Below are 16,973 nucleotides of genomic sequence, written 5' to 3'. Positions count from 1 at the left end.
TTTTCATACTGGCCCCCCGCGGGGAATTGAACCCACAACCCTGGCGTTGCAAACACCATGCTCTACCAACTGAGCTACATCCCTGCCGGCCATTCCCTCCCCTACCCTGGGCCAATTGTGCGCCGCCCCATGGGTCTCCCGGTCACGGCAGAGCCTGGATTCGAACCAGGATCTCTAGTGGCACAGCTAACACTGCGATGCAGTGCCTTAGACCACTACGCCACTCGGGAGGCCATCTCTTCACACATACAGTTGAAGTCGGAAGTTTACATACACCTTAGCCAAATACATTTAAACTCAGTTTTTCACAATTCCTGACATTTAATCCTAGTAAAAATTCCCTGTCTTAGGTCAGTTAGGATCACCACTTTATTTTAAGAATGTGAAATGTCAGAATAATAGTAGAGAGAATGATTTATTTCAGCTTTTATTTCTTTCATCACATTCCCAGTGGGTCAGAAGTTTACATACACTCAATTAGTATTTGGTAGCATTGCCTTTAAATTGTTTAACCTGGGTCAAATGTTTTGGGTAGCCTTCCACAAGCTTCCCACAATAAGTTGGGTGAATTTTGGCCCATTCCTCCTGACAGAGCTGGTGTAACTGAGTCAGGTTTGTAGGCCTCCTTGCTCGCACACGCTTTTTCAGTTCTGCCCACATATTTTCTATAGGATTGAGGTCAGGGCTTTGTAATGGTCACTCCAATACCTTGACTTTGTTGTCCTTAAGCCATTTTGCCACAACTTTGGAAGTATGCTTGGGGTCATTGTCCATTTGGAAGACCCATTTGCGACCAAGCTTTAACTTCCTGACTGATGTCTTGAGATGTTGCTTCAATATATCCACATAATTTTCCCTCCTCATGATGCCATCTATTTTGTGAAGTGCACCAGTCCTTCCTGCAGCAAAGCACCCCCACAGCATGATGCTGCCACCCCCGTGCTTCACAGTTGGGATGGTGTTCTTTGGCTTGCAAGCACCCCCTTTTTCCTCCAAACATAATGATGGTCATTATGGCCAAACAGTTCTATTTTTGTTTCATCAGACCAGAGGACATTTCTCCAAAAAGTATGATCTTTGTCCCCATGTGCTGTTGCAAACCGTAGTCTGTGTTTTTTATGGCGGTTTTGGAGCAGTGGCTTCTTCCTTGCTGAGCGGCCTTTCAGGTTATGTCGATATAGGACTCGTTTTACTGTGGATATAGATACTTTTGTACCTGTTTCCTCCAGCATCTTCACAAGGTCCTTTGCTGTTGTTCTGGGATTGATTTGCACTTTTCGCACCAAAGTACGTTCATCTCTAGGAGACGCATCTCCTTCCTGAGCGGTATGACGGCTGCGTGGTCCTATGGTGTTTATACTTGCATACTATTGTTTGTACAGATGAACGTGGTACCTTCAGGCATTTGGAAATTGCTTCCAAGGATGAACCAGACTTGTGGAGGTCTACCATTTTTTTCTGAGGTCTTGATTTCTTTTGATTTTCCCATTATGTCAAGCAAAGAGGCACTGAGTTTGAAGGTAGGCCTTGAAATACATCCACAGGTACACCTCCAATTGTCTCAACTGATGTCAATTAGCCTATCAGAAGCTTCTAAAGCCATGACATAATTTTCTGGAATTTTCCAAGCTGTTTAAAGGCACAGTCAACTTAGTGTATGTAAACTTCTGACCCACTGGAATTGTGATACAGTGAATTATAAGTGAAATAATCTGTCTGTAAACAATTGTTGGAAAAATTACTTGTGTCATTCACAAAGTATATGTCCTAACCGACTTGCCAAAACTATAGTTTGTTAACAAGAAATTTGTGGAGTGGTTGAAAAACGAGTTTTAATGACTCCAACCTAAGTGTATGTAAACTTCCGTCTTCAACTGTATACACAGATGTATGCCTTATATGGTGTGCGTGTGTGTGTGTGTATTGTGGAAGAAATTGCTGCTTGTAGAAACAGTGAGGAACTGCAGTACAATTGTATAAAACTGCTATAATCAACCTTCTTATGAAACTTTTTTTTTCACCACACAAACGTCTAACCTTAACTATTAAGCCCAGACTACTGCACATACAAATCCATGGAATGTTGCTCCATTGCAAGGTTTTACAAATGCAAAGGCAGAATCGTCTCATAAAATTTGGTCCACCTTTTTACATCGTTGTTCTGTGCCTTGAGTAAAAACCTATTAGAATCTCCAGGATGCATTAGCTCATAGGAACACATCGAAAACATACAGTACATCTGTGACTCACTAATTGTTCACTTGTTAATCTTAAACATGTGCATTAGTCTATTAGCATGAACACCTATCAATTTTCCCTTAAAGAACACCAACACCATCAACATTTCTGTGGCTCTCCTCCATGTACAGTCCCACAACATACATTAGTCTCACTGTGCTGTCCTAGCAGTTCTTATTTAGAGAAATTATAGAGAAAGAAATAGAGAGGAGAGTTCCATAGGTAAAACCTGCGGGGCAGAGCGACTACCCTGACTGCATGCCAATGTCCTCATGCCTGATGACCTTGTATGTTATCCAGTAGAAGATGTTGAAGAGGAGGAAGGCCATAGGGAATGCTGCTCGGGACACAGTGTCAATCCTCTTGGCCCTGTCCACAAACCTCTTCCTTATCACCTCTTTCTCTTTAGGGGTTAGTGGTGCTGGGCCGGGGTTTGGGACAGCATTTTTTACAGCCGACCCATCCTTCAGGCACTGAGTCATGCTGTAACCCGAGTAATTGAAGCCATCCCTCATGTCGTCATCCTGGTGAAACAAAACAAAGACAGAAACACGGTGAGTATGCTTCTGTTCAATGGAGAGAAAGAGTTTCAGACACACTCCCATGTGCACACATACTATGACATTGTGGTGTATGGCCAGTAGCCATGTTCTTGCGTCCTTTTCTTGGCCCGTGACCCTTTACCTGAGGATGCCTCCAGGCGACATCTATAGCGGCTTCATTAACACTGGGGACACAGCTGAATGTCTCCCAGATATTACACCCTCCCTTCCTCTGCTGCAGCAACAACAAGCTGACACACTTATAACCACAGATAACCTTACACACATTTCCTTAAAAATGGCCTACTTAACATCAGTCTCTGACTGCCCTAAGTGTTCATTCAACGCAGTTTCTTCATGTCACACTCCTTTTTAAAAGACACTGTTCATATGTTCAGTCATGAGGCCCTGGGATTTGGTCTAGCGGTTTCTGGCACCACCTCTGGTGCATGGAAGTCTGCGTGAGTGTGGGATCGTTCGAATCCCGGTCCCATATCGCATTTTCAACACACATTTTCTCCATCTTTCCTGTTTCTCCACTATCTCTTGAATAGCAATGAACAATTACTAGAGTGGAACTCCAACTCTTTAAAAATGGTTCAGTCATGAGCACAGGAGGCTGCTGAGGGGACGACGGCTCATAATAATGACCGGAACGGAGCAAATGGAATGGCATCAAACACATGGAAACCATGTGTTTGATGTATTTGATACCATTCCACCAATTCCGTTCCAGCCATTACCACGAGCCCGTCCTCCCGAATTAAGGTGCCACCAAACTCCTGTGGTTATGAGTCTGGGCTTTGCAGTGACTGTTCTAAAGGGAATGATCCTCAAGCCTAGAGTGTTTATTTACCCTGTGTGTCCGCCTCTGTCTTCGCCTCAAGCGAAGGAACTCCTTCTGTTGCCTGGAGACAAAGTTAACTCCAGCGTATTCCAGTAGGGCAGCAAATACAAACAGGAGACACACGGCCATCCAGATATCAATGGCCTTCACATAGGAGACCTGTGACAAGAACCAAATAAACAGTCATTTACTGGGACTGAATAATCCTTTTATGTGCTGCCTTCACAATTAACATTTCAATGGGAATATTATTTTCCCTCAATGACGTGCTTTTTTATGTTAGTCAGTTGCTGTAAATTCTAAATCACCATAATTAGGGGGGTGGTATTTGCTAACGAGTGCTTTAAACTCTCAAAGCTCATGTTGATATCAGCGATTTTCAGCGATTGCGCTGGAAGGAAATAATTGCTGCTTTAATTACCAAGGTAACACAAAGGAAACAGTAGCAGCTCGACTGGAGCCTTTATCAGTCTATTTCATCCATCTCCATGCCGGAGATGAGATGGAGGCTAGACACTAAAGGATGCCCTCTTATTCATCATACAATAACCTGTCTCTGTCTCTCAAAATGACAGGTCATTTTCATGGAGCGAAAACAACTTTACGTTGTCGAGTGCTCTTAAGGTGTATTGAGCTCTTGTTGTTCTGAGTTGGGCCTCTCAAAGACCTCTCTCTAAATATTTATTAGAGTGTGTCTCTTTCATGCGGGCCTCTGACGTGGTCATGTGCGGACGATCCAATGTGTGAGAGAATGACTGATCTTCAAGAGATGACTCACGCTGAAGTGCTCTTGCTAACGTAATTGTGAATACCAATTTAGTATGTTTGACCGTGTACAGTCGCAGTGTATCCACTACTGTTTAATTTAGTAATATTATATTACTTCCTAAATCACTGTTGTAATTGTCATTTCTAACATAAATTGTGATAATGTTAAGTTTAATAGTATTCTCTGTTTTTACAACTTATTGATTAAAAATGAAAGACTTCACATTGATAGTCTCTTGATATACTGTAAATCCATTGATTGCTAATTTATCCATAGAACACTTAAATCTGAGTCAGAATTCAGTGAAGCACGGAGACTTCAATCATAGGCATATTTACATTTCATGAACAGTATCTGATTATGTATGACTTCTGACATGAGTGGAAAATGGAAGGTTGATTGATCTGAACAAGGCCCATTGACCCTCCCTCCTCCATCATATTGTCCACTCATCCTGTCACTGCTTGGATTAACAGGCTTACCTTGGGAAGGGAGGCTCGGGAGCCGGAGCTCTGGGTTGTCATGGTGAGCACGGTGGTAATACCCAGTGCCACCCTGGCGGGCGCGGCATCCATGTTGATCCAGAAGGAGACCCAGGACAGGATGACGATGAGGAGGCTGGGGATGTACATCTGGATCAGGTAGTAACCCATCTGTCTCTCCAGGTGGAACTTCACCTCAATGCAGGTGAATTTACCTGTAGAACAAAACACACTGACACCTCAGATCAGGGACGGTGTGGTGAGAGGTGTGGTGTGTAAGTGTGTGTGTGTGTGGCTCTCTGACCGGTGTTGTAGCTTTTGGTACAGTATCCCAGCTCCTTCTCATCTCTCATGATGAACTGGGGGAGGGTCAGCCCTGCAGCCACCTGCACAGGATTTTTGTCCTTGCTCTCCCACTCGAAGATCAAATCATTCATGGTGTAGCCAACTGAGGAATGAATGAACACAGCAAATATGTTTGTTATGTTATTGCATTTTCACAAACCATATTGCATGTGCTTTACCATGTGAGTTGTAAGGAGCAGACACTTACAGCTCTCCAGTTGCATGGTACAGATCTGCATGTCCATGGGAAAGTTCTTCAGATCCATCGGACAAGATAGAATGAGGGTCAACCTTTGAGGAAGAGGCGTGTAAAAGTAATGAAACAACTGTGCAAGCATTATTTGTGAATGTACAAATAAAGCATATGAAAACGTTACAGTAATGTACTGTTAAACCAAAGTATCATAGGAATGTACGGTAACAAACTGTACCTTTTTTTACAGTAACTTACAGGTAACTAAGTTACTGTAAAAACAACAGGATTTTTTTCAGTGTAGTTATTAGATTAGCATGTTCTATACCTCACTCAACAGATACATGTATTGTTAAATAAAAAATCTTACACGGAACTCACATTTTTTCTCAATTTTACGATCTTAGTTGTTGTTTACTGTTTCAAGTGAGAATTAAATACAAGCTCCCTACAATGTATGCCTACTTTGTGACTGTGTAAAGTATGTGCTAAACATATGCTCCTCATTTGCAGTGAATGCTCTTTCTCCTTCCCTCCTCCTCCTCTGAGAGAGCCTCCTCCTCCCACACAGCATGTGGGATTCCCTTCAGCAGGTTCTTATCACAGTTTTATTACTGGACCCTCTCTGAGATGTATTTTCATCAGCAGTCTGCTCCCTTTCTCATCTCTTCTCTCATGAATGGAGAGAGCGACTAACCACCTTTCTTTCATCTGTTCTCTCAGAATCCCCTTGCCTCCCTCCACACCTGGGCTCCACCGCCTGAATCAGCTCTCCAAATGGACACCAGATTGAGCTGCATTATTCCGCTGCCTCGAGGTGTAAATCTAAGGCGGAGTGGTGTGACTGAAGTGATATTGAAATTAAATAAAATCTAATGTATTTTCATATCTTGTATCACAGGTTTGTGCTCAAGTGTAGTGGTGGTTTTTGTAAGAGGAGGCTATTGGCAGGTAGCCTAACTGTTAAGAGCGTTGGGCCAGTAACTGAAAGATTGCTGGTTAGAATCCCGAGCCAACTAGGTGAACAATGTGTTGATGTGTCCTTGAGCAAGGCAATTGACCCTAATTGATCCTGTAAGTCACTCTGGATAAGAGCGTTGGCTAAATTACTAAAATGTAACCCGTCTCATCTACTACGAGTGGGCTGCATCTACTTTGAAGTGATTCCATTTTACTGATCCCGTGCAACGCTAGGGATGAAACATATTGACTTGTAGCAAATGCCCAGGGAAATGAATAGCCTACATGAGTGGGTTATTTCTATACGCCTATCCTGAACGTATTCTAAACATCTTTGGAGAAAAGTTCTGTGCAGCCTTTGGATACTCTAGTAGTTTGCGTTGCTATGTAGTCTTAGTGAAACCATATTGCATCCAATTCCTCCAGCTGAAGGAATACTTTATTGAGATGAATCCCATTAAACCTGAGCGGTAGTCTTTGATGTAGAAACTTGTTTCTTACAAAAGTAATTACATGTACGTGAAGGGCCTGGAGGTAGACTAAAGTTGAAGGGAATCTCTGATTGTCTGCTGAAATCTCACTGGATTTGAATATTTTCTTTGTTTGGATGTTTCCAACAGGAAATGTTAAGCCTATTGCACTAACTTCCCCAAGCAATAGAGTTGAGCCCACCATTCAATGCACGCCCCACATCTAACCTGATACTGTACAAGACGGTCCCATCTTTGAAGACCCTCAGGAGCTTGTTGTCTGTGGTGACATCATGGAAGTTGGCGCCTTTCTCGTTGGCGAAGAACAGGTCAGGTTTCCAAATAGAATCCAACATGGACGGGTCCAGGTCAAGAGAGGAGTCTGGGTATTTGCTGTACGCCAGCCGAGGGTCTCTCCACTTCTGTCGCAGGAAGATGTTCACTCTGTAATCCTTGGGGAAATAGTGAAATCAGCTTTACAACTGCTTTACTTTGACATATGGACTACTTTGTCTATCTCCATTAAATATACAGTACTATACTTTTGGTGACCAGAATATATTGTGTCACACAGTCAGTGAATACGAAAATAATTTTGCTATAGACTTTTACATACTTAGAATGGTAGAGCCACTAATACAAAACAACATTGTCTTGTCAATATGTAGGCCAAGTGCCTGCCTCAGGTTTTTGGTTCCATCGTAGTGACATGCAGTATCACCCCAAGACATTTGGCACTAAGGCACTAATAAAGCACCAATGATACTATAAATAATATTAATAGTAAAATACAATTCTGACACTTTGACTGTGACACTACCACAAATTGAAGTGGTGCCACAAAACTTTAACTAGAGAAATTGCTCCTCATTTTTACACAGAATTGTAATATGATAAACAATAGCATGAATGAATGGATGCAATGCATGGATTTCAATGCATATTTGTATGTTTGTAAATCACCACACAATACCATCATCTAAAATCCAAATTACAATTTAGGAGTAAATGGGACAATATATACACATTTATTAAAAGAAGCAATCTAATCAAATTGAAGTCATAAATCTAATTTAGTTACTTGATCCATATGATCAGTTTCCTCATTAATTGTTATTGCTAAATGGTCGTAATAGGAGATAGATGATGTTTGTGTGAATAGTAGACCAAGAAAGTCCATTGAAGTTTGAAGATGCAGTTAATATTGAATTGTGCAGGTTTCAAGAGGCTTAATTGATTGCAGATGAACAGATCGCATCGGATTAGATACCTTCTCTCTCCCTCTCAGAACAGACCTATTCGGTAGGCAGCAGTGTATTGGTGGTCCCAGATGTGTATGTCTATGTGTGAAAAGTTATTGAACAACTGTGGGCAAGTGTTATAAACCCGGCTCGGCTGTTGATTAACTCAGGCAAAGACTGTCTACCAAAAATGCAAGTATTCAATGGACAAAATTCTAACTAATTATTAATGCATTGCGATAGTAGTTATTGGATAGGATCTCAATGTGGATTCCACGTTTGATATTGTTTACCCCTTGGGCAGTTGGATGTCTGTGGGACATTACAACCAATCAACATGCTTAAATCTCAGGCCCTAAGATATCAAACCTACAGCTATTGGCTGCAATTAAAGTAAATTATGTGCTGGCATTCACTGTGTGAATTATTAAAACAGAACTAATCCAACACATGCACAAGGGAGTGTCATGGGAATAGCAATACAATATTGTCTTGAGTATAATGGGAAAGATATCTGATTCAATTGTGGTGCTCAGTGTCTGTTAGCTATACTTGCCCCCTGGAGCCGCCAATAGACTATGGGAATGGGACAAAGTGAATCATCTCATATGAAGAAGCAAAAGTTCAAAACATCCATAAACTAAAAGAAATTGGATGATTTCAATCTTAAACTCCTGAGGAGCAAATGAGCCAGGCTGTTGATTAAGAGCATTGGGCCAGTAACCGAAAGGTCGCTGGTTCGAATCCCTGAGCCGGCTAGGTGAAAAATCTGTTGATGTGCCCTTGAGCAAGGCACTTAACCATAATTGCTCCTGTAAGTCGCTTTGGATAAGAGCATCTGCTAAAATGTCAAATGTAAATGTAGTTAACATGGCCAAGCACAACACTCCAACTCACCATTGTAGTTTCTGCTATAGAACCAAAGCTGTTGATAAATATGTTGCAGGTAACATTAACTGGGGGACCTGCAGGTTGGAGGATAGATAACACATTGACATGTTTGACAGGGAAGAGATAAAGCAAGAACACTTACCATGGAGGTCTCTGTGACCGAGCCGAAACTGTTGATAAAAATATTGCATGTAACGTTTACAGGGGGACCTGTGAAATGGAATGAGAATGAGGTGACAAGAAAAAGTCAAGATGTTTTTTTGCCCTTAATCATCATGTGCCATCTCCACGGAGTGCTTTAGCAAATAGAGATGAGGGAGTTTGAGAAAGATAGCAGTGCAATATCTGTTGGATGTACAGTAAGCTGAGTGTAATTAGTTGTGAAAGCGAGCATGTGCTTTATTACCTATCTAACACCACATTATGGGCTGTATGTATATTTGTCAACATAAACAAGGCCTGTTGTTCTCCTAGTATGTTTTTCTGTCAACATAAACAAGGCCTGTTGTTCTCCTAGTATGTTTTTCTGTCAACATAAACAAGGCCTGTTGTTCTCCTAGTATGTTTTTCTGTCAACATAAACAAGGCCTGTTGTTCTCCTAGTGTGTACTGTATATCTGTCAACATAAACAAGGCCTGTTGTTCTCCTAGTATGTTTTTCTGTCAACATAAACAAGGCCTGTTGTTCTCCTAGTATGTTTTTCCGTCAACATAAACAAGGCATGTTGTTCTCCTAGTATGTTTTTCTGTCAAAATAAACAAGGCATGTTGTTCTCCTAGTATGTTTTTCTGTCAACATAAACAAGGCCTGTTGTTCTCCTAGTGTGTACTGTATATCTGTCAACATAAACAAGGCCTGTTGTTCTCCTAGTATGTTTTTCTGTCAACATAAACAAGGCCTGTTGTTCTCCTAATATGTTTTTCCGTCAACATAAACAAGGCATGTTGTTCTCCTAGTATGTTTTTCTGTCAACATAAACAAGGCCTGTTGTTCTCCTAGTATGTTTTTCCGTCAACATAACAAGGCATGTTGTTCTCCTAGTATGATTTTCTGTCAACATAAACAAGGCCTGTTGTTCTCCTAGTATGTTTTTCTGTCAACATAAACAAGGCCTGTTGTTCTCCTAGTATGTTTTTCTGTCAACATAAACAAGGCCTGTTGTTCTCCTAGTGTGTACTGTATATCTGTCAACATAAACAATGTATGTTGTTCTCCTAGTATGTTTTTCTGTCAACATAAACAAGGCCTGTTGTTCTCCTAGTATGATTATCTGTCAACATAAACAAGGCCTGTTGTTCTCCTAGTATGTTTTTATGTCAACATAAACAAGGCCTGTTGTTCTCCTAGTATGTTTTTCTGTCAACATAAACAAGGCCTGTTGTTCTCCTAGTATGTTTTTCTGTCAACATAAACAAGGCATGTTGTTCTCCTAGTGTGTACTGTATATCTGTCAACATAAACAAGGCCTGTTGTTCTCCTAGTATGTTTTTCTGTCAACATAAACAAGGCCTGTTGTTCTCCTAGTATGTTTTTACGTCAACATAAACAAGGCATGTTGTTCTCCTAGTATGTTTTTCTGTCAACATAAACAAGGCATGTTGTTCTCCTAGTATGTTTTTCTGTCAACATAAACAAGGCCTGTTGTTCTCCTAGTATGTTTTTCCGTCAACATAAACAAGGCATGTTGTTCTCCTAGTATGATTTTCTGTCAACATAAACAAGGCATGTTGTTCTCCTAGTATGTTTTTCTGTCAACATAAACAAGGCATGTTGTTCTCCTAGTATGTTTTTCTGTCAACATAAACAAGGCCTGTTGTTCTCCTAGTATGTTTTTCTGTCAACATAAACAAGGCCTGTTGTTCTCCTAAGCACCCCATGCAAGTCATAACAGCTACACTAGTCATTGACTAATCTCATCCCCAGGCGTTTGTCTTCAACAGCAGGCCTGGTACAGTAATAGTTAAAAATGGCAGGATCAACTCCAATATTCAACAAACAGTGGTATCGTTCAGAAATGGTTACTTACTTCAATCAAAAGTATGTTGCCTGCTAATGCTAACTAGGACAAGTCATTGACTAACTCAATAAGGATGACAAGGAATGTTTTCATTGATAGGGTTAAGAAACAGATAAACAAAAACACATGCTGAGAGACACACGCTGACACACACACACACACACACACACACACACACACACACACACACACACACACACACACACACACACAATGGCATTACAAACAGTGGCACATGTTTCTTATGAAACAATCATGAGCAGAAAAGTCAACTTAGTGTCACAGGCATTCTACCGCTATCTATGAGGTCACAGAATGACTGAAAAGCAGTGGAAAAGCAAAATCAGGATTTGACACTTTCTATCCAACACAGTAACACTGTCTTGAATAAAAACAATAATGTCAGCCAGGGAGAGAGAGGTCTCTGTGTTGATAAGTGAAGTTGTGAGCACATTGCCCTTCCCCTGTGTATTCCTCATCAATATTGCATGTGACGTGGTGGTATTAATATTCGCCTCAGTTTGTAGTCGGGCAACTGCATTTAATATCAGTAACAGAGAAATGTAATGGAATAACTCCACACAACAACCTTGGCAGGCAAATGTAGGTCAAGCTCCAGCAGCACTGTGGGGTATAGTTGTGACACAGTATGGTTTGTAGGTGATAAACAAACATCATCTATGTGTATCCCTGTTAACTTTACGTGTGTGTGTGTGTGTGTGTGTGTGTGTGTGTGTTTTGTGTGTGTGTGTGTGTGTGTGTGTGTGTGTGTGTGTGTTTGTGTGTGTGTGTGTGTGTGTGTGTGTATTGTGCTCGCTGCCTAATAAATGGAAGAATTGCTGCTTGTAGAAACAGTGAGGAACTGCAGTACAATTGTATAAAACTGATCTAATCAACCTTCTAATTAAACTTTGTTTGTGTGTGTGTGTGTGGTATTAAACCTAAATAGACTGGAATACTCTGTCCACCAGAGACTTGAACTCACCAATTTATCAGACAAGGTAAGATCATGTTCTTCATTCCAGTAATTTTAATTTCCTCTACTCCTCACAACTCCAGCATTATCTCATATACAGATAAAAATAGTTTCTGGCTTTCCCAAAAAAACAAAAAACAGACAAGTTTTCCCCTGATCTTGAGTCCATTTCTGAGATCTTGTGTACACGTGTTCTCCCAGATGGAGTGGATAGATCTGGGCCAGTGTTTCTGGGTGAAGGCTGAGTCTTGCTGACCAATCTCAGACTGTGTTTCCTGTACTACTCTCCTCTCAGTGGCCTTCCCTCCAGCATGGTTCCACCACTAGTGTCCCAGCCTGGGGTCTGCCTGCATGCCTGCCTCCCTGTCTGGGGTGTGCCCCTTCCTACCCCCCCGCCCTGCCTGTCTCCATACCCACCTGCCACCCTGAGCCCCACCAACGAGTTCCCTTCCCTCTCCTTACTCATCTCCATCACAGTGACAGATGCTGTCTCTCCCCCGCACCACAACACAACAATAGAGGAACTCAGCAGTCTGGCCAGAGGGACCCCATCCCTCATATGAGGTTGTCACTGTGGCACCACTGTTGTTTTGGGCCCACATCTATACCTCATTATTGTTGTTGTTGTTGTTGTTTTTGTTTTGAATGCTTATGTTTAATATAGCTGTTGGACAATATAAATGACAATTGAAGAAATCGCTATATTGGGTGTTATAATGGGTGATGGTAGTATGGCTAACTCCTCCTGACTTCAGAGTCTAGAAAGGCTATTTTCATGTTGTGGGCACGATGCGTTTATAATGAAGGGGATGTGCTTTTTTACTGATTGGTTCTCCTCTGTGTCTTTCTCACTAAAACACTCACATGGACAACCACACACAGCCCCCAATACAATTGTTGGATTTTTAAATCAAAAACATTGTGAGATCTCAACCCCCCCAGGGAAGAAAGAAACATTTGAGAGAACCAATCAGACCAGTGTGAGTCAAGTGAGTCGGTTCTGCTCTGATCCTTTCATGTTCCATATCGCAATCCCATAAATCCTACATGGAGGATGATGTCACTGTCTACAGGCGTGATTGATAGGGTTTTATCAATAGACAAGCACAAAATGTATTGTTCATAATGTGCCTTATTGACTGTTGAGGGGGTGTTCAGTTTAGAATGTATACATCATTATGTGTGGGATGTCAGTACTATACACTGAGTATCCCAAACATTAGGAACACCTTCCTAATATTGAGTTGCTCCCCATTTTGCCCTCAGAACAGCCTCAATTCATCGGGGCATGGACTCTACAAGATGTCGAAAGCATTCCACAGGGATGCTGGCCCATGTTGACTCCAATGCTTCCCACAGTTGTTTCAAGTTGACTGGATGTCCTTTGGGTGGTGGACCATTCTTGATGCACACGGGAAACTGCATGAAATACCCAGCAGCAAACCGATGCGCCTGGCACCTACTACCATACCCCGCTCAAAGGCACTTCAATATTTTGTGTTGCCCATTCACCCTCTGAATGGCACACATACACAATCCATGTCTCAATTGTCTCAAGTTTTTAAAAAATCCTTCTTTAACCTGTCCCCTCCCCTTCATCTACACTGATTGAAGTGGATTTAACAAGTGACATCAATAAGGGATCATAGCATTCACCTGGATTCACTTGTTCAGTCTATGTCATGGAAAGAGCAGGTGTTCTTAATGTTTTGTATACTCAGTGTACATATGGGTGGATACACTGATATCCCAGATGCATTTTAGGTGAAGGTTTTCCAATCCACACTCAAATTCTTAAGAAGTATTAAAAAGTCAAATAAAAACCAACCTTTGAAGTTTGGTCGTATTCGCGCATCATAACCAGATGTTCTACCCATTAATGAGTCCAGAAAGTCTGAGGGAGACAAGTTAGTAGTAGAGCCTGATCTGGACTCATGCTCCTTGGCATCCACCACCCTGTGAGAAACAAACAAAGAAAAAAAAACACTTACTTGCTCAGTCAGAAGTCAAGGTGTATTGAAACCATTTCTACTTAATCTCAACCAAATAGGAAGCTCATCTGCATACTGGTGTATAGGCAAGCAGAGAAACACAAATGAGATTCAAATGATATGATTAGGAAGGATTACAATAGTGAAGGAACACCTTGGCAGACGCGGTGTGCTTTAAGCTTATTACCACTGTATTGGAGAGTTGGCATTGTGACTGTCCTCATTGTATGCATATAGGCTATACACACTTTGAAATAAAATCCCTCTGACACATAGGCTACTACGGAATTTGACAACGTTTTCAGTGGTGTGTCCAGGTGGTGGCCCAGGGTGGACTACTGATACTAAGACAGAGGGACGCTGTTTGCCTTGCTCAGATGCTTTCTCTGGTGAAATGGATTCGGCCTCTTGCGAATTCAAGGAAAATTATGAAACACAGATAGACACCAATGAGAAATCATTTATTTTTGTATTGTTTACATTTTTGGGGAAGCCTGGCTTCCCTTGGCATCCATGAATACACACCACTTTGTAGGCTGCATGTCATTACACATGGTGTTTGTAATAGATGTAACTTTCCATTCAAATGGCAGGTGCACAGTGCACTGTTTGGATGCTGGACTTATTTTGGAGTAGATGAACATGTACAGGTAACCTACTTAACCTACTTTTTGAAGTGATTTGTTTGACAATCAGATGAGAATATCATGACTGGTTGTGTTCATGACACATTAAAAGGTAAGACATTTTTACAGTTAAATTACATGCTTACTATACAGAACCCCAAAAAGGTTTGTGTATGGCATGTGCATGTGTACATACCAGGTCCCGAATGTCACAGTATAATTCATACTCTGGATGGCACTTTCAAGTGAATTTACTGCTGTATGCTAATACCCTTATATAAAATCCTGACCTTGAATGCAAACACTGTAACAATACTTTTGGAATTGATTTATGATTTATTTGAACAGGGAAATGTACCAAACCTAAGCTAAAGCATTCAATGCATTGAACCATCATAATTATATTGAAAAAATCCACCTTGCATCAATTAAGGTTCTAAATGTTATGGCCCCCCTAAACTGGGTCTGTGCCCCACCTTGGCCACCCCATTCAAAATGTTCTGGACATGCCACTGAACGTTTTGACAACGCCCACAGACAGAGTTAGAGGCAATGATTAACTTGGCAAAATACCAGAAATTACCATGCGATATTGACGGCTCCATATAGCCTACTCTGACTAGGCTACATGCTGATGGAAAAGCAACTGTATTGAATATTGAAGTTGAATAATTTCTACATTCCATTAATAACAATGGAACTTTGGGGTCCACGAAGAAATAATGGGTCATTCGAGGTAGGTTGAAACTCAATATCCTAAACTTTGTTTTAATGGTAACGCACTTTGCCTTTTCATCAATGAACATTACAGTTGAATAGGCTACATACAAATAAAGAAGAAAGTATCTCATTCTATTTTTAAAAAATGTTTTATGTTAAATGGCCAATAAAGTAGCCTAAGCATTCACCTACCTGCTGTTGTTGGTCTCCATTAAACATGCAAATAAAGCAGTCAAGACGTTGATAAAGGGGCGATTCATTCCTCTTGATTTTAGATTTCTTCAATTTTTTATTTCTTCCATATGTGAATGTTGGTCAAACACACAATCCAAGCAGCAATATCGCTTTCTTTCTGACCAAAGCACAGTTGAGTGTTCTCGTGGCACACAGAGAATACACATGAGGAATTCCAGTCCGTAGGATCATAGCTTAGTTTGATGAAACACTGATTCCCAGGTGCGGTATTGTTGTTGATAATGTGTAAAGAATCATCAATTCTGAGTCATTGCCATCTAAAAATTACCTGTGGAAAAGACGTTGTGAGGTGAGAAATATCCACAAGACGCGGAATATAGAGCCTTCAGGAAGGCGTTTTCTCACTTTCATTCAAAAACTCAGTGAAAACAGATGTATGGTCTCGAAAACGTATAGTGGTGTTGAAGCAGAATATTTCCTTCGATTGAAGACCGTCCACTGCTGGAATGGGAGACGAGTGGACATCTCTTTAGATTCAGCACTTAGACAGCTCCCGGTTAATTTGCACGCAAGCGCACCATTAAGATCTGGAGGACGTGATTTTCAATATGCCATATAAATGACTAAGACAGCCTTTTCTCAAGCTAGCTATATATGCTCCAAACCCCTGTGTTCCGAGTAAGAGTCCCCTTTGAAAGCTGTCCATACATAGGTATGATATGGAAGTGCTCAGGTCAGAAGGGACTGCACGCACAGATGTTGCGCGATATAAGATCTTGTAGTCAGACAATAGTTTTCCAGAAGGTTTCACCACCTGACAAACTATGGTCCTGACAACACACTTCAATGAAATAATTAAAGTCTATTGATATATCACCTATAGATTACCTGTAATATTGGTCTATGATCTGAACATAGAATAAAATAAAATCTAGAGGAATATTTTTCATGGTTTGTAGTGTATGTTCCATATTAGCTGATCAAAACAGAGATGGTAGCTTACATAAATACAATGCATTTCATAATCGTGCAATCATGAGTGAGGTGCAGTTTGTTCTCTGTAAGAAATAAGAATGCAATTCAACAGGGTGAAAACACAATAACCCATTTGCTATGCAACCTATTGAAGCGAGAATAATTACACACCGCATATGTAATGGCATAGCTGTTTTCTTCTCCATAATGTAAACATTGTTCAAAAACATACAGTGCCTGAAAAAGTATTTGCCCCTTTCTGATTTTCTCTATTTTTGCATATATTTGATACTGAATGTTATCAGATCTTCAACCAAAATCTCATATTAGATAAAGGGAACCTGAGTTTACAAATAATGTATTTAATTAACAAAGTTAGGCAACATCCAATTCCCCTGTGTGAAAAGGTAATTGCCCCCTTACACTCAATAACTGGTTGTGCCACCTTTAGCTGTAATGACTGCAACCAAATGCTTCCTGTAGTTGTTGATCAC

At 40.9% G+C, this 16,973-nt stretch overlaps 1 protein-coding gene across 2 annotated transcripts; it reads right to left on the bottom strand.

The window, feature by feature from the left end:
• Positions 1 to 1,860: 1,860 nt before the first annotated feature.
• Positions 1,861 to 16,051, bottom strand: LOC121536865 (glycine receptor subunit alpha-2-like). Of its 2 annotated transcripts, XM_041844471.1 has the most exons (9): positions 15,502 to 16,051; positions 13,801 to 13,928; positions 8,985 to 9,052; positions 7,075 to 7,298; positions 5,432 to 5,514; positions 5,183 to 5,326; positions 4,879 to 5,093; positions 3,637 to 3,786; positions 1,861 to 2,762 (listed from the first exon to the last, which is right to left on the bottom strand). In XM_041844471.1, the coding sequence occupies exons 1-9, from the start codon at positions 15,567 to 15,569 to the stop codon at positions 2,484 to 2,486; spliced, it is 1,359 nt and encodes a 452-aa protein (XP_041700405.1). In that variant the 5' UTR covers positions 15,570 to 16,051; the 3' UTR covers positions 1,861 to 2,483. The 2 variants fall into 2 exon arrangements, with proteins under 2 accessions (XP_041700405.1, XP_041700406.1); XM_041844472.2 differs by lacking the exons at positions 8,985 to 9,052; positions 15,502 to 16,051 and having other exon boundaries at positions 13,801 to 13,914.
• Between the last annotated feature and the right edge of the window lie 922 nt (positions 16,052 to 16,973).

This window comes from Coregonus clupeaformis, chromosome 23, assembly GCF_020615455.1.
Source record: "Coregonus clupeaformis isolate EN_2021a chromosome 23, ASM2061545v1, whole genome shotgun sequence".
In the NCBI taxonomy this organism is placed as follows: domain Eukaryota; kingdom Metazoa; phylum Chordata; class Actinopteri; order Salmoniformes; family Salmonidae; genus Coregonus; species Coregonus clupeaformis.
Note: the sequence above shows the minus strand (reverse complement) of the source record. Positions and strands in the feature narration are given on the sequence as shown.

Coding starts and splice junctions, on each gene's coding strand:
- LOC121536865 (XM_041844471.1), bottom strand. CDS start 15,569: ATGAATCGCCCCTTTATCAACGTCTTGACTGCTTTATTTGCATGTTTA. Junction 7,299..8,984: donor CTATAGCAGAAACTACAATG/GTGAGTTGGAGT, acceptor TATTTCCCCAAG/GATTACAGAGTGAACATCTT. Junction 2,763..3,636: donor GACAGAGGCGGACACACAGG/GTAAATAAACAC, acceptor TTGTTTCACCAG/GATGACGACATGAGGGATGG.